At 41.3% G+C, this 21104-nt stretch overlaps 1 protein-coding gene across 8 annotated transcripts in view; it reads left to right on the top strand.

Annotated features, from left to right (window-relative positions):
- The first annotated feature begins 6251 nt into the window (after positions 1 to 6251).
- The window catches only part of KIF21A (kinesin family member 21A), a 91549-nt gene continuing 76696 nt past the window's right edge, over positions 6252 to 21104 (top strand). For 4 of the 8 annotated variants that reach the window (XM_054218402.1, XM_054218395.1, XM_054218410.1 and 1 more), the window contains exon 1: positions 6253 to 6587. In XM_054218402.1, coding sequence (XP_054074377.1) covers positions 6544 to 6587 — 44 coding nt within the window. In that variant the 5' untranslated portion in view covers positions 6253 to 6543. Of the gene's footprint in view, positions 6588 to 21104 lie in introns of all 8 variants that reach the window. The other 4 variants (XM_054218386.1, XM_054218375.1, XM_054218418.1 and 1 more) reach the window with 2 other exon arrangements.

Genomic DNA, 21104 nt, shown 5'->3' with positions numbered 1-21104 from the left:
CGGTTTAGTGGGGATCTGATGTATGTGTCTTGCATGGGATATAATACAACATGCATATTTATATCAAAAAATTTATCCTGATATAATCATCTTAGTGTAGACAGCAGTTATAGTAGTACAAATTACAGCAGTGCTCAGGCCCAGAAGAAAGATAAATAAGTGTACGGGTATAAGCACATTTTTGCCATGTAACACGAACACTCTGAGCTGCCAGGAGCAGAGGAAAACTGTACTGCTTTGTTGACAGTGATATAGTTCACACAGTACAATTTTTGTGTGTAAAAAGCAGTAATACATAAAGAAATTCTTTCTTTCTTCACCAAGTGTAGTGTTGGAGCTAGCAGCTCTATTCCCATTGAATCGTCTGCTCAGCTCTAGATACGATCCCTTAATGATGTGTTTCCTTCCATTATATTTTCTCCTTTCGTTCATCTTTTTGGAAGATGGATAGAAAAAACCCATGTTCTTTCTTCTTGCTTCGGAGGTGCCTGATGCTGCTTTTCCTCTTGTGCTGACTGGCTCCAGAAACAGCCCTGCAGAGCCGTTGCTTGTATCTGACTCCAGAGATCCCTCTTCCTCCTCTACCCTGATGTTTCTGGTTTCTCTACCATCTTCTTTCAGTCATCTGTTTCCTTGTCTTATCTTGTGTTATTCTGATTATATAAACGTCAACTTGCACTCCTTTCTTCCTTCTCAACTTTGAAATTACCTTCCCCCATCCTGTCACGACCCAAGCGATAATTTCCTTCAGCAGCCTGCTTTCTTTTCCGCTGTTATTGGAAGCAAAGGCTCGTCTGTTGTACACTTTAGCTTGCCAGTTTAGCGTGGCTTAACACTTTTCTTTCCTCATTGTTATTTAATCAAAAGTCTCAGTGAGTGATGGGAAGAAAATGGAAAGCATTTGAAATGTCTTTTATGAGCCTGACTGCTTTCCAAGACCCTGCAGTTCGAAGTGAGAAGCCAGTCAGAGAAGAAAAAAACTACTTCTAGAAAGTCCTTGAAAACCAAGATGTAACAGTTTTTAAGTTTAGTTTAGTTTGTAGCAAAGATCTTTCAAAAAATTACTATGGAAAAGCCTAAGGTTCCTGTAAGCCCAAGAAAATGCAAACAGAAGTTTCACTTTGCCAAGTAGGAATCTGGAAGCACTGTGTGTGTTAATGTTGAAGAGTTTAGTGTTTATTAGATAAAATGGAGTGATTATTGCTGATGAATGAATGTTGCTGACTTCATTTCCAGCAGCAACAGCTCATGAAACCTAGTTCCATAGGAGTCCAGTTCCTGTGTCAGAAGATACTGGAATACAAGCAGTTATTGGGTCACGCAGTCCATGGAATTATGACAGACCGGACAAGGAGAAAACTAGAGAGAAAAATCTGTGATCACTTATATGAGACAAAATCTCTACATTTTTCAAACTATCATATGAATGAAAAAGATAAAAATTTTGCTCATTAGAATGTATATATTATATCATATTTGCATATACTTTTTGTCTTCATGGTGCGTCATTCCAAAATCACTGAATAAATTGTGGCTTGAATGTGGCCAAAAATAATTTATTTAACATATACGTTCAAGAAACAATAGTCACTAATGAGATAATATACTAGCTGTTTATTTGGTGCGTGTGAATTTGATAAAACAGCATGAATTATGCAGATGATGAGATTTAATGACCTTCAGAAGAAGGCATCAACACAGCTCTTCCATAGAGCTTGAACATTTCGTGTTCCGCTGTCTGTATCTGAAAGAATATCTGCCTTCCAAAATAAACACTTTGTCAAGTGTTTAACTTGACAAAACCTACTAATTTTGCTTGAAGCCTTCTACCAGTCGTGGTGCAATTGGTCTAATTGATACAGATTAATCAGAAATTAGTGATTACATATATTATTGCATGTCTCAATAAAACAGTGTCACTTCAACTACTCAGCAGAAAAAGCACTAGAGAACGTCACGACTGTATAATGAATGTCAGGCTGTTACCTGATAAGGTTTTGTACAGTGAAATCTTAAATAAAAGACTGTTATCAAACCGTTATGCAATTGACCCTCATGGTTAGGAATTGTCTCAGTGTCAGTATCTTCTAACACTGTTCTGTAATTTCCATCAATAGAATCTCTTCTCTGGAATAAATGATATTTTCAGCAGGTCAAAGAAATAGGCAACCTTAGCATGGCCCTAACTAACAAGTTGAACCTTTGATTAAATTGGCTTATTTAGCACTGGTAAATTATCACTGTTAAAAAATTTGAAGTAGTCCATTTTAATTAACATTTCAAAATCAATTGGTACAGCATCCGTGTGGCCTAAACAACCTGTCTGCAAACATACGTAGGTCAAAATGCAGGGCTCAGAGTCTCCTCCTGAGTGGACTCAGCATGGCTCATTCAGGCTGTGTATAGCTCAGTGATTTTAAGCAGCTTCTGATGCTAAAAGGAACTCTGCAGGCAGCTTCACCATCTGTGCAGGGTGTGCATGTGTGTGTGCGTGTGTGTCAGTCACCCTTCCAAACGCAGGTCTTTGTTTGGTTGCCCCGGTGGATGAAGCTCATGGTGCTGAGTCATATGGCAGGAGAATGGAGCAGGTGAAAGCAGGACAGCCATCACCCGGGACGGCTGCCAGGGAGGGACGTTCCTAGCGGTCCTCCTCTAAGCACCCAGCAGGGACTAGAGTTGGGAACTCCTTTCCTGCTCCCAAGCCTTGCAGTTTGTCCCCGCTCTGGGAACCTCTGACATTGGTCAGGGGTGACCAGAGGTGGCCGGTAGCTGTGGTGTTGGAACCACAGGAAAGAGGGTGTGCTCTACTGCAGGTCCTACCTGTAGGCACACTGACTGTGGAGCATGAGGAGGGGGGACCTTCTGGGAAACCTCATTCATTAGCTGTGAGATTGGACAAATCTGTAAATGTTACAATACAGCTTTATTAAAGACAAACAAGACATTGGCAATATGGTTAAGTACTTAGACAATGGAAGAAAGGGAGTGATTGTGCCCTCATTTATTCAAGTTAATCCTTCAATGAGATGAATAGGATGCTGGAGAGCAGAGGTCAACCACATTATATGAAATGAAAAGCAGAAGAATTGATTTAAGTTTCCTGGGGCAGCCAAGTTAATAGTATAGCAGACTGCTTGTTTACATTGGATGAGTTGGGAAAAACCCAAATAAAATGGTTTATTTTAACAAAAGGATTGTATGGTTTCTGGAAATGGGGAACACAGAGAATAATCTGCCATTAAAGAAACAGGACCTGCGTCTTTTTCCTGTTTTACATCTGAATGGTCACAAATCAGCCAATTTGCATGAAACATGGCAAGAAGCTACATGTAACTTGCTATATCAATTTCAGAGGAGTCTGGCACTGGAGTGAAATATTTAAGGTAGAAAATACATGTGTAATACTGTAGGATTGAAATAACCATAAATTAGAAGATAACAGTTTTGTTATACACCAAAATTTATGACTTCCTGTTTAATCCCAATATGGATAACAAATCTTTGTCATTAAGGTCCCAAACCGGTAAATACCAACCCATCCATATACTTAACGTTAAGCTCAGGAGGACTGAGTCTGCCAGAGTTTTTAATCTGCTACCTTCGTTTTCAATGTGGGAGAGAGAGGACTGGATGTGGTCAGGCTGAGGCAAATGTCACAGGGCACACGAGGGGGACTAGAAAAGAAATGGCTCTGGCAAGATCTAGGGTACGGTACTGGGTCTGAGCAGCTGGGACTGAGAAAGTCACAGGCAGCTCCTGCGGCTGCTGCTCCCCGCTGGGTTTTCAACACAGCAGTGAACCGGAGGCACTGACTTGGCAGGATTTTATACGCATGCTCGGGGTGATGTGGATGAGCTTTGCTGCACTGAGGCCTTCCCAGCAAAAGATGCTGCACGAAAACAAACCCAGGCAGATATTGGCAAGCTACAAACAGGGCTTGAGTGCGCTTGTTACATTAACCTTGTAGCTGTGTCAGCTGAAAAAATGCATTGAATACTTTTGGATAAGAAAGTATCCAAGTTACTAAAGCTATTACAGAGGAAACAGCGACCTTCCCTTTTCCCTATTTGCTTAAGCTTTTTTGTTACCTTGATTTGTAAATCTAGTGTAAATAACTTCTGCTGACCTAATTATGCTGTAGGATTCCACTCATTGTGCATGGGCTGCAGGTATTTTTAAATAGCTCAGTACGATACAGACAGATGTACAACACAGTCATGAGTGTTCAGTCTCCACTAATGGGAAACACCCTAACCATGAGCCTTCTATCCCTTTCATTTTGAGGCTCTTTTGTATGAATGCCAACACAGTTCACCTGCAGGAGGGATTTTTTTGTTTTGTTTTTTGTTTTTTTTTTTTTTTTTTTTTTTTAAGTCTGCTATCTTGCTCATTCTATAATATATTGGGAAAAAAAAGGAGAAGCAAAGCATCTGGCCTATGGCATTAAATAGAGAATCATGAACCTGGAAGCCCAGGGAAGCATAGGCTTTGTTTTGTTTGCACCAGATTCCCTCGGTGGCTTCAGACTGAACTATCTGTGTCTTCATTTTTCTGCCTTTCAGATAAATATTGTCTCAGTATACCTCAGTGATATGCTAGGTAGCTTAAGTCCCCCGTACTTTCAAATGCTGTCGGAGATTCGTATGGTGGTGCTGTGTAATTCAGAAGAAAGCAGAAGACCATCACTCTGTATAGCAACTTCCATGTGGACCATTTTCCAGAAACAATCCAATTTCTAAATGTATAGAGACAAACAGAAAAGATAGACAAAATAACTATGAGGAACACACAGAGCAACAATAATACAGCTGATTTCTTCTGAGAAGGAGGGACTTGCCTTTTGAGAGAGCCAGGACGTGGCTAGAGCCCCATCCCACCGGCAGACCTCACCTGCCCGTCTCTGACAGAGGTTGGAGCCTGGGCATAAACAGCCTTCACTATCAGAAGCAAAACAACTTGAACTGCGAGGTTTTTAGCATATCATTACAAATTCAAACCCGGGCCTATTCTGATGGAAAATTTTCCTTAGGAATGTGAATTGTTTTGGGAAAAATAACCGGGCTTGTTTCCTGGCAGGGATGCTATTTGCATCAAAAATTAATGTCATCCACCCACTCAGTTTCCAACCTAAAACCAGGCACTTCATTAGTGAAGTGAGAACAGCGATGCCTGGCTGGAGCAGCTAGGGCAAGCAAACCTGCCGAGCACAGGCAGAAACATGGGAGAGCGGCGTGCTCCCGCAGGCAGGGGGGTCGTGAGGACTACACAGCGCCCGGTGAGGAATGAGGAGGAAGGAGGACATCGCATTCCTGCTTGGAAGAGGGAAGCAGGTGGAAAAAACTATCCCTGAGAGGGGATTAGGCTCCTCTTTCCCAGCAGGGAGGCCTCGAAAGCTGTGTCCAGAGCCCTCGTGTGAGGCCGTGCACGTGCGTGTGCAAGAGGCACCATGCGTGTTGATAGCGTGAGTGGAGAGCTGTGGGGGGACAAGCCGTGCCTGCGGGCATGCAAGTGTCCTGCTCGCGTGCTTCTGGGGACGAGACACCTGTGAGCCATGGGCCATGAATCTGTGCCCATGGCTGTGCGGGGCTGTGCATGAGGGCGCATGTGAGAAGAGCTGTGCGTGGAGGGCGAGTGCCACACGCGTGTGTGGAAAGGCGTGTGCCAGGAGAGTGTGCAAGAGGTGTGGGGGGGAAGGGCTGTGCGAGAGGAGTGTGTGTGGAGAGGGGGATGTCCGAGGTGCGTGTGGGTGTGGAGAGGGCGATGTATGTGTGGAAAGGAGAATGTGGAGGGGGGTGTGTGTGTGTGGAGAGGGGGTTGTGTGTGTGGAGAGGGGGTTGTGTGTGAGGAGAGGTGTGCGGTTGTGCGAGGAGAGAGGTGTGCGAGGGGTTTGTGTGTGTGGAGACAAGCGTATTGGACAGGGTGGGCGTGTGCAGTGCCCTGCGTGCAGGGCCGTGTGTGTGTGTGGAACCGAGTGCGCAGGGCCGAGTGTGCAGGGCCGTGTGTGTGTGCAGAGCCCGGTGTTCAGGGCCGGGTGTGTGCAGGGCCCAGTGTGCAGGGCCGTGCCGGTGTCCGTGTGCCCGCTGTGAGGGGAGCGCCGTGAGGCGCCCTCCCCGCCTCCCGCCGTGCCCGCGCCGCCGCCGGCGGCCGCCCGGGGCGGGGTCTGCTGACGCATTGCGGCTGGAGCGGGCCGGGGCGGGCCGGAGCCGGACCCCGGCGGGGCGCGGGGCTGGTGCCCGGGGCCCGTCTCTCCGCCCGCCGGCGGGCTGACTGACAGCGCTCCCCGCCCAGAGACTGGGAGGGCCGGAGCGGGGCGGGGGGTAGGAGGAGGAGCGGCGCGAACCGCCCTGCGCTGCCGCAGCTCCTACCTATTCATTCAGGCACCTAAAATGGCTGGAGAGAGGAGGCGGCGGAGCAGGAGGAGGAGGTGAGGGGAGAGCCGCCGCAAGTGCCCTCACCTCCTCACCGGCCGGCCTCTCCTCGGCCCGGCGGCGCCCCCCGCTCCCGGCGAGGCCGGCGGCCGCCCCTCGCCTGCCCCCCGGCACCATGTCGGCCGGCCAGGACGAGAGCTCGGTGCGGGTGGCGGTCAGGTAAGCGGCGGCGCCGCCTCTCCTGGGGGGGCCGGGGAGCGGGCGGCGGGGGGGAGCGCTCCCGGCGGGCCCTCAGCACACGGGTGACCGCGGCCGTGCCCGCGGGGACGCCAGCCCCCCACCCGCGGGGACAGGGGCAGGAGCGAGGGACATCTTCCCCGCAGGATGAGCGTGTCGCCTCGGCTCCTGCCGAGCCTCTTTTTCCTTGCAGCAGTTGGAAATAGCCAAAGGAGTGTGTGTGTGGGGGGAACACAAAACACCACACCAAACCCTTTCTGAGGTCTTTTTCAGTCATTTCTCTCTAATTTTCAGCAATGACTCTAAAAATATTCCGACTAATTATAGCCCGGTGCTGCAAGTGTTTACTCATGGCAGCAGAGCAGTCCCTTGACGGTGGCGATGCCGTCCGCATCACGGAGCTGTGCGAGAGTGGATCCTGGCAGACTGATATTTTTAGAAGGGTAAAGGCTTTTATCCCGTGGAGGCTGTGTCTGACCTTACACACCGGCAGGGATGGGCTTCCATGAGGCTGCTCACAGTGAATTAGACGAGGTATCTGTAAAAGTCATAATGGGAGTGGAGCCTGTATCATTTTAAAACATCAGCTAATTCAAATTACTTTTTTTTAATCAGAGATAAAAATCTCTTGTTCATCAGTGAACTCTTGGCTCTTCATGGTATTCTATGTGAAGATACTATTTTATTGTTTGAAGAACTTCCAGATTAGCCCACGGATGCCTTAATTTTCAAGATGTCTTTATGTGATTCAAACATGAGGAGAAAAAAACCAAACATATATATACATGTACGTGTATGCGTATATATATGCATGTATATATGTACATACATGTCAGTATTTGAGTTTTGGTTGTGATACTGAATGACGATTTATTTCTTTCCTTTAAAGAAAGAATTATATTATATGCTGATGCACTTAGAGCATTATGCCACAAGAAATCAGACTTTAGGGGAAGGTCTGTACCTACCAATGAATCCTTGGAACCACTACATACATCTCACCTTGCTATATAATTCAAAGGTTGTGCAGGAAAACAAAGAAGGTGAATCGTTTTTTCTCTGAAGGGTGTAGGAATAAGCGATGTTACTGCATGCTCTTGTTGGTATGTGCGTGTGGGGGGAACGGTTCAATAACATTTTCAGTAAACAGAGAAACACCGCCCCTGCATGATAACATGGGGTGTATGCTGCAGTTGTTCATCGAAGTCTGCTTGCCGATTGCAGTAGCATTTTCTATGGGGAGAGATGCTTTTGTGAGTGGTGTTATCTGTCGAAGCATTTCTCACATAAAGTACAGGGAGGTATTATTCCAAAGCATAATTAGGCTGTATTTTAAAAAAGGAAAATATGAGATAGGTGTGATCCTAAAAATAGGGCGTGTTACAGGTTTACAGACTGCTCTGTCATTTGAAGAAAATATTTAATATGTTCTGAGCCAAAAAAAATAGTGATGTAGAAGTTCATTTACAAATACAGAGGTTTGTCGCAGCTAGGAATTAAATAAAACCTACTGGTGCAAATATGTTTATAGTTGTAGGTGTGTGATAAATAGATTAGAGATAATACATGGCAAAGAGTTTGTAAAAGTGAATTAAAATCACGCAGCTGTGGCTCTTGAAAACAAATCCCTAATGTTACGAGGCATATTTCTGCAATATAATTGTCTAACTAACATCTTATGTCTGACTGCAGTTCACTAGTAATGAAGAGTTGTATATTTTCAGTTCACTAGTAATGAAGAATTGCATCTTTTCTCCTGTCTTTTTTCCTTTTGGCAGACTAACTATTCATGTACAAGATTTCTCCCTCTCTGCTTAGCAATCATGAACAAAATCATGCACAACTATTTTTTTTTTTTCCACCAGTAGTTCTTTGTAGATGGTTTTCTATTATTTCTGGTTATGTATTTTGCACAGTCCTATAATTCAACTGGTCTTGCAACTCGCTGTGTATCAGCGCCATGCTGTACTGTGCATTATGAATATTATGTTCTGTTTCCTTGTTGATTTTGTTTTTCAGTTCGTTTGGGTAACTAGAGCTTAGCTCAATGATGATCTCCAACAACTAATTCATCACAGCAGTGTTTTTGTCTGTATGTTTCCCGACTAAAGCTTGCTCTACAGCAGGACCAGCTTTTAGTTTGCAACCCCAGTGGTAGTAACTGAAGTAAGATACTACAAAGGCATATTGCAACTGAACTTACTGCAAAACTGAATGTGCTTAGACTTTAAACATAGTTTCTAGGATAGACATCACTGAAATTGTTTAGCAAATTATTTTTTTCAGAACCTGGTTATCTCACCTAATTGTATACAACAGGATTCAAAAATACTTCATTCTTTCCAATTAGCACCACCTTTAAGCTATCATCTTGTATGCTAATTGCTCCCCATTTTCTTTAGTGTAATAATGGGTTTGTGAGCAATGAGCTAAATACTCTGGTTTAGTGAAGCATGAAAGCTGAAAATAGTTTGGCAGATAATCCAGTTGCTAATGTTAAATTCCCCAATTAAGAAAAAAATTCTTTCTCTGTTGTCAGCCACCACTGAAAAAAGACTTGTGGACTTAGAATTTTGATGATGGTGTGCAACTTCAACAAAGAGGTTTGCTCTCTGTGTGACTTTGTATAGTGTCTGTTTTCAGATGAATCCAGATGGCCCCCATGATAGTTATTTAATCAAATGGATGTTTTTTCTTTTATCTGTGGAAAAACTACATTTTTATTTTTTTGTAAATCTGAAATTGCCGTCTTGCTTTTGTAAACATCTTTTCAGCATATGAAAACTAGCTTTTCCTGAGGAGTCTGTGGAACGATATAGACTTCATAGTTCATGTTTCTGGAACAAAGACCACAAAAAGGATATAGATTATAGTTCCTAATTCTTGTGTTTCTTGCTGCTTTAGTGGTGTCTACAGCCAAAATACAACGTGTAGGCTTCCTGCATGCTGGGTAGATGAAATTCTTGCCGAAGATTGAGATACTGACACAGTGTTAGTATTGTGTTTGAGAGTCATTGTATGAGCTACCCAGGGCCTGGATAGGATCACTGCACTAAGTGCCCATAACCGTTAGGTCAGAGCTACGCTTACTTTTACCAACCAGACCTGAGCTGTATCACAGGAACTGAAATAGCTCCAACTGGAGAGGTAACAGTTAGTGCCTGTCCTCACTTTGTATGGATTGGAGCTGTAGTGTTAGGACATCCTAGCAGTGATGATCTAATATGACCAGAAAGTTTAACTTATGTCCTTTCTGTTTTTTTTTTTTTTGATATGTGCTAAACCAGGTAACTCTTAGAGACCAATAATGTTTGGATAGAGCTCACCAGAAAGCTTTGCATGGAGGACTACTATCTGATAAAGCATGGGAGGATGTCTGTTGTTTGGATCCTGTTATGGAGAAGACATAACAAAGTAGAATGCTGAAGTAAATATCTACGTTCTAGTCCTCCAAAGGAGGAAGGTGGATATTGCTACCTTCCTGCTCACATGTATAGAGACTGTGGGATCCATCCACCCAGCTCTTCCCTGAATCATCTAAAAAGTTTCCTTCTTGTACTTACCCTGGATGTCTGCAATACATTGTGACACTGCTTTACAAAGGTGAAATGTTGATGTTTGGCAAGAATGGAAATTATGTGTGCAAAATGTAATGGATCTACCAGGATCCATTTCTAATAACAGTGGGAGTAGTAAGTGGAGATGATGAATTAAAACATCCCAGCTTCTGTTTCTGGTATTCCAAAAGGGAGATAAAGTACTCTAGAAGAACAGATTGATTACTAAATCAATTTAGGAACAGAGATTTTAGCAACTAATCAAGCTGCTTGTGGCATGAAATCAGGATACAGTGTTAACTTTTGATAACGCAAAGGGGATATGTCCATCCCTTTTAATGTTAGCCTTCTACTGCAAAGGTTTGTTGTGGGAACACTGGGTTTCTTCTTTTTGTACTGCCAGTTCTTGAGCTATGTGACCAGTTGTATGTCTTCTGCATTATTTTTTTCCTTTGCTAGCTTCTATGTGTTTTTTCTCACCACACAGAATTTGCTGTTTGTTTGTTGTTGTTGTGCCTCTGTCTACCCTTTCATCTTTTGCATTCCTTTTTTTCAGCCTTTTTTTTTTTTCCTCTAATAGCTTTTACACTGAAGTTGTTCTTCTCTGTGCTAGATGCAGCTACTGTAAAATGCATTAGGAAAGAAGCATCTGAGTGGAAGGAACCTGTTTTTGATAGGTGTGTTTTGAAGCACTTTGGTGGCTGTTGAAATCTATTTTCTTTCTTGGGCTGCTGTTCTACAAACACTTACAGCTGTGTTTTAGGCTTCCTACCATGAATAGATCCTCAAATGTCAGATGAATGGCCATGTATGCTGTGGTATATATCATAAGCTCTGGAGGGCAGAGGTGCTCATTTCGTGCTTCCCATACAGTGCTAAGCATTCTCATAAATTATTCTGTAACTAGATAAGCAACAGCAATAGATTACAGTACTATCCACTGGCTCCTTAAAACAAACTAAAGTTTTCCTTTTACTAGACAATAGTTATTACCTACCTGTAATCTTATGAAGCTGTGAAAATTTTTTGGGGAAAATGTCTCAAAGTAACTGTATTCATGAAGTTCAGCAGTCTACCAGTAGCAAGTATGCCCCACCAAAGATGAAAAAAATTGTTCAATGGTACTATGTAGTAATTTTTGGGGATCATTTTAGGTGTTGGAAAATACCTCTTTTGGAGAGAGAGCCTGTTAGTGGAAAGCTACCAAAGAGATCTTGTTTTTGGAAAGCTTATGTTACATATCTTTTGTTAGTTTTGATGCTTCTTTTTGCTCCCCGATTTAAACATTCCTTTGTCCTTCCCTGAAACTTTACTCTACCCCATCCACATGTTTTGCATTTTAGCTGGAAAAAAAAAAGATACGACACCATCTGCTGCTGAATTAATTCAGGTTTCATCATATCTGACTTGATCATCCGTAACTGATATTGCTTGGGGCAGGCTGAAATCTCTGATCTTGCTTTCTAGGAAATAAACTTCCCTTTCCACCACTCATGCAATGTAAACGCAAACTCATTCTTTGAGGGAGGGGAAAGAAATCCTAGTCGGACGTTTCCCTTGATGTCATGTATTCCTTGCCAAAAGATGGATATGTCTTGAATTTAAGAAGAAAAAGCAATGAGTGTTGCGATGAGTGGTCTGTTCATGCTTGTGCATGAATTATATTTCTAACCTGGTATTTCCCAAAGTTTGTGGAAGACTTGGGAGTTTACTTTACTTTGAAAATCCATTGAGTTAGTTGCCAATTTCCATTTAATAATGTTTTCTCTACTACTCATGCTCAGTGGAGAGTTAGGTTTTATATTGTTGGCCTAGATATTCCTTTATTACTGAACTCAAGGCTTCACATTTCCAGTTTTTCTGTGTGACTTCTGTAAGTTCTTCTATAGTATCTGAATGGCGCTTGAGATCAAGGGAATCTTGCTCCCTCCCTCTGTTTTCCCTTTATTTGCTTTAAGCGTTTTATAGATCGCCCTTGCTGCCCACTCAGAGATGGCTGCTGGAATTCTTACTTTCATGTTCTGTTGCCTGATTACTGTTGGGAAATAAAGACATTTTAGGTGTGTGGGTTTTTTTTTTTCTGCTGGAGCAGAGAATTTTTTGTTGTGCTATTATTATTCCTATGTAAAACACTTGCAAGAAGTTAAAAGTATCAGTTGTGCTGGTGAACAAGAAAGTTTAATTAGAAATCAAACCAGATCTGAACAAGTTCAACAAGAGTAACTACATGAGCTGTGCCTTTTTCTTGTGCCCTCTTTCTCTTCTCCTCTATAATTATTTTAAGGTTTTGTTCATTTTCTTCCCATCCTGCCTCCCTTTTTGTAACTCTCCATGTTTATTTCCACTCTTCCCTGATGAAACTTTTCTGGAATAAATGTGTCTGCTCCAGTGTGACTAAAGAGAGAAATGCAGCCTGATTTTTTTTCAAACATGTTTTCTTGTTTGATGTCTTTACCATAGCAACAAGATGCAAATGGAGAACAGTGAAAGGATTTTGAGGTCAGAGTCACAGTGAGCTTGATGCATAGAAAAGTTCTATTCAATATGTATTTTAAAATGTGAAAAACTGCTGATTCAGAGCTAACAACTGATGAGCATAAAACTTTTCCTGGATAGACTCTGTATGTAAATAAGGAGTGAGGAGGGTGTACCATCTGGTCCTTTATTTTTGTTAGTATCCTCAACAGATTTGGTAAAGTTGGCCACTGCTGGAATAATTAATTTTTGTTTAAAGAAACTTTTTTTTTTTTTAATCAGCTGACAACTGCTGGGCTTGCTGTTTAGGACAATTGTCCCTTTAAGTGTCTTTAGGTCTTTAAGTCTACCTAACAAAAATGAGTGACACATCCCTTGAGCCCGTTTACTGTGGAGTTTCAACCCAGAAAGCTGAGAGCAACAAAACCTTAGTAAAGGGTTATGATATTATTGCTCTACTATACACAGCAATTCATGTGAATTCAAGTTGAATAGTGCATTTCCATTGTTGGATTTAAAAATGGATTAAAGGATTTGTTGTCTCGCTAATTTTTGGTGAATCGCTGGTGGTTCTTGCATCCATGCTGTCACAGGAACTCTGCATACATCAGTTGGTTAGCAAATACCTAACATTTTGCAGGATGTTATAGATTTAATGTAGTTTCTCCATGCTCGCTCTTAAGTACTCAAGGTTCCTTGAAATGCTTTCTCTTGTACACTGTAGCTGTGAATGATGTTTATTTATGTTCAACATAATTGATCCTTTAAATATATGACTAAAACATGATTCTCAAGGTGGATAAGAGTTAAAGGACTGTAGCATGCTATAGCATGACGGTTCAGCTACTACAGCTGAACACATGGAAGGTGCGGTAGGCTAATAGCACTGGACAGAAAATGTTTCTCTTCTGTGAAATGTCTCATATGGAAGAGTTTGATCAGTCTTCTCTGTTTACCTGGTTTAATCTCATTAGGGGATCTCGAATAACGGTCTTTCCACATCTTAGGTCAATGCTCCAACCACTTGTTTATTGTCTTTGTTTAAGCCTGTGTATTTTTTCATTATTTTCATTAACTATTTTTTTCTTCCTGTTTCTAACCATGGTAGTTGTCTTTTTTGTAATACTACTAAAACAAAGTTAAGGGAGCATCTTAAGCTGAAAAGCTATATATCTGTGGAGTATTAATATCGGTCAAGAGATTATATTGAAGTATGTGACTTTCTAGCAATGTTGATCAAAAGGTTATGCAAGTCATCAGTAATAGTTTAAAACATAAGAGTATCCTCTAGAAATACATTGCAAATAGTGAAATATAGTCTCACATAATTCTGGGGTCACTAGCAAGCCTGATAAGAAATGCCCCTTGTACAGTATAACCCTTAGTATCGTATAGAATGTAGGAACCCAGATAAGCCACTTTCTTTGAAGCATTTGGTACCACATTGCCTGTGAGACTGCATCTTCTTGGAATATAGTGATAGGAAGGTAGGCAGAATTAAATAAGATGCCTGTTTATATAACTTATTCAAAATATTGAAAATGAAGATGTTACTTAAATTAACTTTGTTTTTCAAAGCCGGTGGTAACTCTTAGCACACACGTTGTTGGACATTTCTTCCCTTTAGCATGGGACTAATTGGGAGATGAGTCCTGAGACCTTTTGTGTCACTCTGAGTAGCTCATTATCCCAAAATCTGCGAGTTGCTAATCTCTCACTCAATAGTATTGATTAAATATATTTACCAACTGCAGCAGTGCTTCTATCTTAGCTTGTGCATGATTCTGTCATAGGACAGAATCTCCATGTCCCCATCTCCACCCTTATGAGGATATGAGAGGGCTATGAGTGTAGGTAGTGAATCTTTTGTCTTTTTTTAATATTGTTTTCCTGTTCTTCCCTCCCCATGTTCCACTGGCACTTTGTGTATTACCATCTCAGAATTATGTCATAAGCTCCTCAGGCCAAAGATGTAGCTTCAAAGTACAATAAACACTTCTGGTGTGATATAAATAATACATGACGTAGTATCATGAAAAAAGCAACTGCTACTAAAACACCTGAGTTTTTGTAGTTTACCTTCTATGAAAAATATTACAATTACAAATTCTGTTTTGCTAAAGCCTGTGTATGCCTTTGTTTCTCCCTTCCCTCACCATTTGTTTCTGTGTGAGGAGAAAAAAAATTATGCCTGTACCAGACACTTTGATCTGTAGGATATAGCTGAGTACTCATTATTTTATTTTTTTTACCTGCTAAGCAAACCATACATTGCTTTAGTTTTCACTCTACATAAGTTGTCCAGGTAAGGTTTGTTTCGTTCCCTGGTCTCAAATGCATTCCTTTTGAATTCTGGTCTTTAATTTTATGAAATCATTATACTTAGGCTCTGGCTCTGTAATGCGATGACTTAGAATTTTTATTTTTTATGTTTTTAGGACATCTTATCTATACACATTACTCTGCAGACTAGGGATATTGATACCATCTAAATATCTCTTGTATTTTCTTTTCTAAATTAAAATTATATTGTGTGTATGAATAACTGGTATATTTGGGAAAGGTTGATTTGTTTTATGAGCAAACTATTGGAAACATTAAAGACTAGAAAAATATTTTTATATTGGGTTAAGGGGGAGTAAATAGCTGAATATATATTTTCTAGACATGATAGAAAAGAGAAGGATTCCACTTTTAACAGCATTTGAAGAGGTAGTAGGTCAGAGAAAAGGCCACCTGTTCAATCTATACCACTTAGAGCACGGCTTACGCTTCTGTCTAATCTAATCAGTCAGCCTATCACTCAGAAACAATAAAATTGCCATTTTGATCTTCACTAGCAGAACTTTTGAGTTCAGCAAAAGTGGATTGGTGTTTAGTGAGCTCTAAAAATGAGATCTGAGATAGGGCTGAACTGGTATTGACAGGCAAACTATTTGACAATTAAACATCAGTATAATTAAATGTCACTTTTTTTCTTTTGTACTCCCAAAAGCTTCAAACTTTTGGGTTTTGTTTGGGTGGGTGGTGGTGGTTGTTGTTGTTTTATGGGTGGGGTGTTTTTTTGTTGTTTTCTTTCTTTCTTTTTCTTCCCCACACAGTCCCCAAAGTGATATACGTTGGCTAGTCACCTAGTTAACCCACAGTCTTGACTCCGCATTTTAAAGTGTAGCAGTAGATATATTTCATTATCGTTGTTAGCAAAGCTTTTGAGGAACAGATGGACTTTTCATTGTTCTCTAAATGTCAACAAGTAAAGCCCTGGTAGGCCCTAAAGAGGAAGAACCATTGCACAGCTGAGGGCTTCAGATGGAAGTGCTTTGTTCTGTGCTTGCAGCCCTGAAAGCAGGGCTGGCCTGTGCCAGGCCAATGCTTCTGTTGATTTTTTTTTTTTAACACTCATGACTGCTGGATGCTGAGATCTTTCTTTGGGAAGAGAGGGCTTACATAAAATGGTGTTGGCCTACATCTTGGATGATACTTGACTGAACATCGGGGCCAGTGTGCTCTCTGCTGTTACTGTAGGGAAGAATTCAAGTGATTAGGAATAATGCGTAAAAATTAAGCATGAATCAGTAGTGTTGTATTGTGGCAGAAGAAGAAAATTAGTGTATATAGAAATTGGAGGTTTTATGTAAGGTGCAAAGTAATCCGTACCCTTTGTTCAATACTGCTGGTGTATTGGCTCATGTCTAGTGTTAGGGTCTGGGTGCTGCATTTCAAGAAAAATGTGGACTAACTGTGGCGAATTGAAAAGAGAAGGGAAATGACTCTTTGTCTAGAAAACATGACCAGTTCCACGGTGTGAGGTATGAGGAATGAAGATTGCCAAGAGACATGTCTTGAAATGCTTAGTGTCAAATACAAATACAAAAGTAGAAGGGAGTAAATTGTTCTTCATGTTCAAGGTGAAGTGGATAAATTACACTTTCATGTAGTTAGTGGCTTAAATTACAGTAAGAAAAGTAAAAGATAGGAAGAAAATATTTTTCTGTTGTAACGATGGATGGCCTGGAACAATTTATCTGTGGAGGTGTGGAATTGCCCATATAGGAGACTTTTATAAACAATTCAAGCTGATAACTGCCAGGTACTTTTTGGACGTAGTTGGTATTACCTTGTTCCAGAAGAGTGGGTGAATAAACTCTACTATCTTTCCAACTCTCTTTCATCCCATTTGCCTGTAATTCTGTGAAGCTGCATGTTGAGTGCCAGGACCTGAATTCAGCACAGTTGAATGATCCCATTCAGATGTCAGAATATGTTTACGGGAGTGTGAAAATGCCCATATGGACAGTAAAGCCTTACAGATTTGGAAGGGTAAGCTTAGACTAATTCAAGTTTGAAGAGATCTCAGGAGGTCATCTGATCCAACCTCCCACTCAAAGTAGGGTCAAAACTAAATTCAGGCAAGGTTGCTCTAGCAAGTTAGATCTTGGAAAAACCCTGGAGGGTGGAGAGTCCTCAATCTCTCTGGACAACCCGTACTTGACTGTCTTAATGGGCAAAACTTTTTCCTTATGCCAAGTTGGGAAGTCTCTTGCTTGCAGTGGTTTATGACTACTGCCTCTTGTCCTCCTGATTTAAGCCTCAGTAAGGAGTCTGGGTCTGCTGTCTTGGTAATCTTTTGTATTGGAAGACAGCAGGCAGGGCCTAAAAGCCAGGAAGATGTTGAAGAGGTCTGTGCCTATGATCTGTTGGGAAGAGTGAGGTATGGCGGACAGCTTCAGCAAAGGGGGTGCAGCCTCTTCTCCTGATGAGTTCTGAATATGAAAGAGCAGGTTCTTGGTGGACTGACAGCTATCCAGTGGTGCTGGTGATATGGCTGGTATTAGGAGGCAATGCGTTGTAAGCATGTAGTACTGGAAGCTTTTGTTTGTTTGCATGGTTTCTATATTCTTTCTGTTCTAAAGTCTATTCTTCCCCCTCATCCAACCCTTCCCTACCTGTCTTGAAGACTATTTCATAGTACACGCGATATTGCTGCTGTGAAGGCATTTGGAGTGCGATTCAGTCTGCTTTCCTCTTCTCCCAGCAGGAATGTCTGGAGGTCAACTTCTGCCTGCATTTTCTCTGCCACAGTTTAAGCTCACTTACTGCTTTGGCCAAGCTGACTAGTGAGAATAATTAACCTCCAGCACTGTTTAATGTTTCTGTGCTTTTCAGATATTCATGCTCTCCTCAGCTACCTCATAGAATAGTCGTGTCTGTTTCCCTGTTCCCCCTGGACAGTTCATGTTTCAGTCTTTCAGTTCTTTTGGCTTGTTCAGACAATACCTTCTGTAAGTCCGAAAGAAATGCAGACAAGTGTCAGTGGTTTATCACATGAAGCACATGATAATCTTGTGAATACAAACCAAAGCACCAGTTACTTACCTTGGAACGTTTCTTATGACTTCTTAGAAATGAATTATTATTTGTATTATTAGTTTTTGTCTTGTCTATTGAAAAATGGATTTAAAAGTTGTATTTTCTTTCTTTGGGTTTGTGCGTACATATAATGTCTGTGGAGCACTGGGCAAAGTTAACATTCAGCTTGGTTTGTATTGTTGGACGTCTGCCTAGTATCCATGTAAGAGTTGTCTGGTTGAAGTTCAATCTGTTTAAAACATAGGAATTTATTGGTAGACTGAGGAAAGTACTTTTGATTTCTCAGATTGCAGCTAGGAAATGCTACTGACTTCCAAGTTTTATCAGAAATGCCAAGGAAATTTGACTAATTGTAGTCTAGCCGAACAACTGGCTGCTTTTTTATAAGTGTATTCTGTTGTTTATGCATGCATTTTTCATCTTAAGATTGAACTTCTTTAGGGCAAGGCTACATGTCTAATCAAGGAATATCCAGTGGGGCAGAACACTTGTAATGTACCGCGCTGTTTTAGAGAAAACTGTTCTTCTATTTTGTTGTTGTCTTGGTATAGAGGGGGATGGTCACTCCAGCACAGCAATGTGTGTGAGAGGTCCTCTCCTTTGCTCAGAAGTTACATGAATTGGCATTGTGTTATTTTTCCATTCTGAAAATAAAAAAAATAAACGTTAAGATCCTGACTGTTAACCCACTTTCTGTTCACAGTAACAACAGTGCTACAATTTTAATTTAGTGTATTAATGCATTAAATGTTGTAGTGATAGTAACTGTATTTCAAATACTAAGTTTATAAACTTGTTTTTCTTGAGTCACGTGCTGGTTTCTGTGGGGTGTAGCATTTTTGGTTTGGTTCTTCCTTGTCAGCTAATAATGCTTTGGCCATGTAGTCATCTTGCATCTTTGCAAGATCTGGCTCCAGCTTCTGAATATCAGGTGCCTCAGAATGGCTCTGGAGGGGGCATTCAAATACTCAAACCCAGTCTGTTTAATGCATGATTTTAAGTTATGTTGTAACCCAGGATTTCAGCTATTAATGCATTCAACACGTTGTAAGACCTTTTCCCTCTGAGTCATTTTACTTTTAAAGTGCAATATATAAATTTAGATTATTGAGGTTTATTTTTCTTATCTCTTTGTCCTTTGAGGCTGAAAGCTCCATCTCTGGAGATCTTAAACATAGATGGGGGAAACATCAGAAGGAAAACTGCTAGGCTAAAACCAAAGACATGGATCTACTAATGTGTGAGCACTAGTGTTGGTTGACGTAAAGTGACACTGGATGGATAATTTATAAGGTACCGCTGGGAGAGATAGTTGAAAGAGACTCTTGTATTTAAGGGGCTGCAGCCATTACCAGTTCTGGGAGTTCTCTGGGTATGCTACTACCTGTTGAGATGGGAGATGCCATATACCCTATGTACACCAGTGTCCCCACTTCCGTATGCCAGCATGAGCAAATCTCTGGCTAGGAGATGCTGGCCATCTCGCTTCTGAAGTTGGAAATACTTAAATAATCTGTGTGGCTTGTTTTAGGTTTTTTTCTTCACCACAGGGCAAAGCTACAAAATCTTGGACATCTGCTGCTGTTTATAGCATCAGCTCTGGTATTGGAGTATTAATGATCCCCTCTTCTGAGTATTTGTTCAGTATTTAATGTGCTGGGGATACTCTATTGCTTATTGTTCTAGATGTGATTGGAGCACGAAGGTAGGGGATATCTTTAGTTGCTTTGCAAATAGCTGAAAAGTTTTGTTCCCAAAGGAAATGGACTTCCAAAGCTCTCCCTTTCTTCCCGACAGCCAGGTAAGAATGGCAAGAGGGTGTAGAGCCAGGGACTTTTCAGTTTTTCAGTGAAGTTTGAAAGGTTCAAGGACAGCTAGAGATCTTTTACTTTCTTCTAATCCTCAAATCTTTCTGGATGTCCTTATTATGTGCTACTATGTACTGGAGTTGTGCAGCTCAGTGTGCTTGTGACTGATGCAAAAATCTCAGGAGAGCTACAGATTGCACGAGGACTTCTCTTATGTGGGGGGTAGGCTTTTGTTTTTTAAAAAGGAAAACCAATTTTTTTTACATTTTCTTTTGGTCAGGTTTGTCTGAGTCCTGGTCTATTTTGTTTCCTTTAAATTGTTAGCTAAGGTAGGTGACAAAGGACTTAAAATATCAGTTTTTTTTTTAAAAAAAAAACCAAAAACAAACAAACCCCAAACATTGTTCCAGGAAGAATTGCTAGAGGTACCAATGCTGGCATTCCTGCTGTGACAGCAGGTTTTAGGTGGAGCGTCACTGCTGTACTATTTTGTAACTGCTGAGTCTTTGTGTTGCTCCATTTTCGCTGCCTTTGCAAGACCCCCCGGCCAGCACTGCTGCTGTAGATTAGAGGTCAACAATCTAAATGTGCTGCTTTGCAATGGCTGCCTGGGAAGACAGGGTTGAAGTCCTTTCACTCTGAACTGAAAACTGTTTGTGATGCCTCCAGATTAGGATGATGATGGGTTGTATAGAAAAGACACAAGCAGTTGTGTACATTTTTGATCCATTTTGATGCTGATAATCTTAACTGACATATAGTGTAACACCAGTCCAATGGATTTGATTGAGAATCCAATTATGTGTTTAGTTGAAACCATGATTGTAAGTGAAGTGCAACCAGTCCTGACCTCAAACTGCAAGAGGCAGGGAAATCCTCTCCTTTCATTCGTTCCAGGTAATCCCGCTCCCTGAACTGAATCTGTCGCCCACTTATAGTTTGAATTAGTCCTGTTCCCATTCTTCAGCCACTGGTTCATAATTGAGTGGTCTAGAAATGGTTAACTCTGGTAAGTATGGTTGGGAAATAAGCTATTTGTAGTTTCCTATGGGCCCTACTAATTATTCATGTGATGAGGCTTACATAAGGGCTGCATTGCAGTTGCACTTCATTTGATGACAGAGTTCTGTATTTCTGTGTAAACAAAAGTCAAGTGATAAGGCATGGGCAAGCAAAGTCTATAGTTGAAACCAGGGGGAAAACAGTCTTTTCTGGGAGGATCTTAAGGTGGCACTATCTGCTTAACTGTCATGTTTCTTTTAAAAAAGAAAAAACCCTGACAGTATTTT

The sequence above is a fragment of the Rissa tridactyla genome, chromosome 1 (assembly GCF_028500815.1).
Source record: "Rissa tridactyla isolate bRisTri1 chromosome 1, bRisTri1.patW.cur.20221130, whole genome shotgun sequence".
In the NCBI taxonomy this organism is placed as follows: domain Eukaryota; kingdom Metazoa; phylum Chordata; class Aves; order Charadriiformes; family Laridae; genus Rissa; species Rissa tridactyla.
The sequence above is the reverse complement of the archived record's forward strand: the minus strand, read 5'-3'. Positions and strand labels throughout refer to the sequence as shown.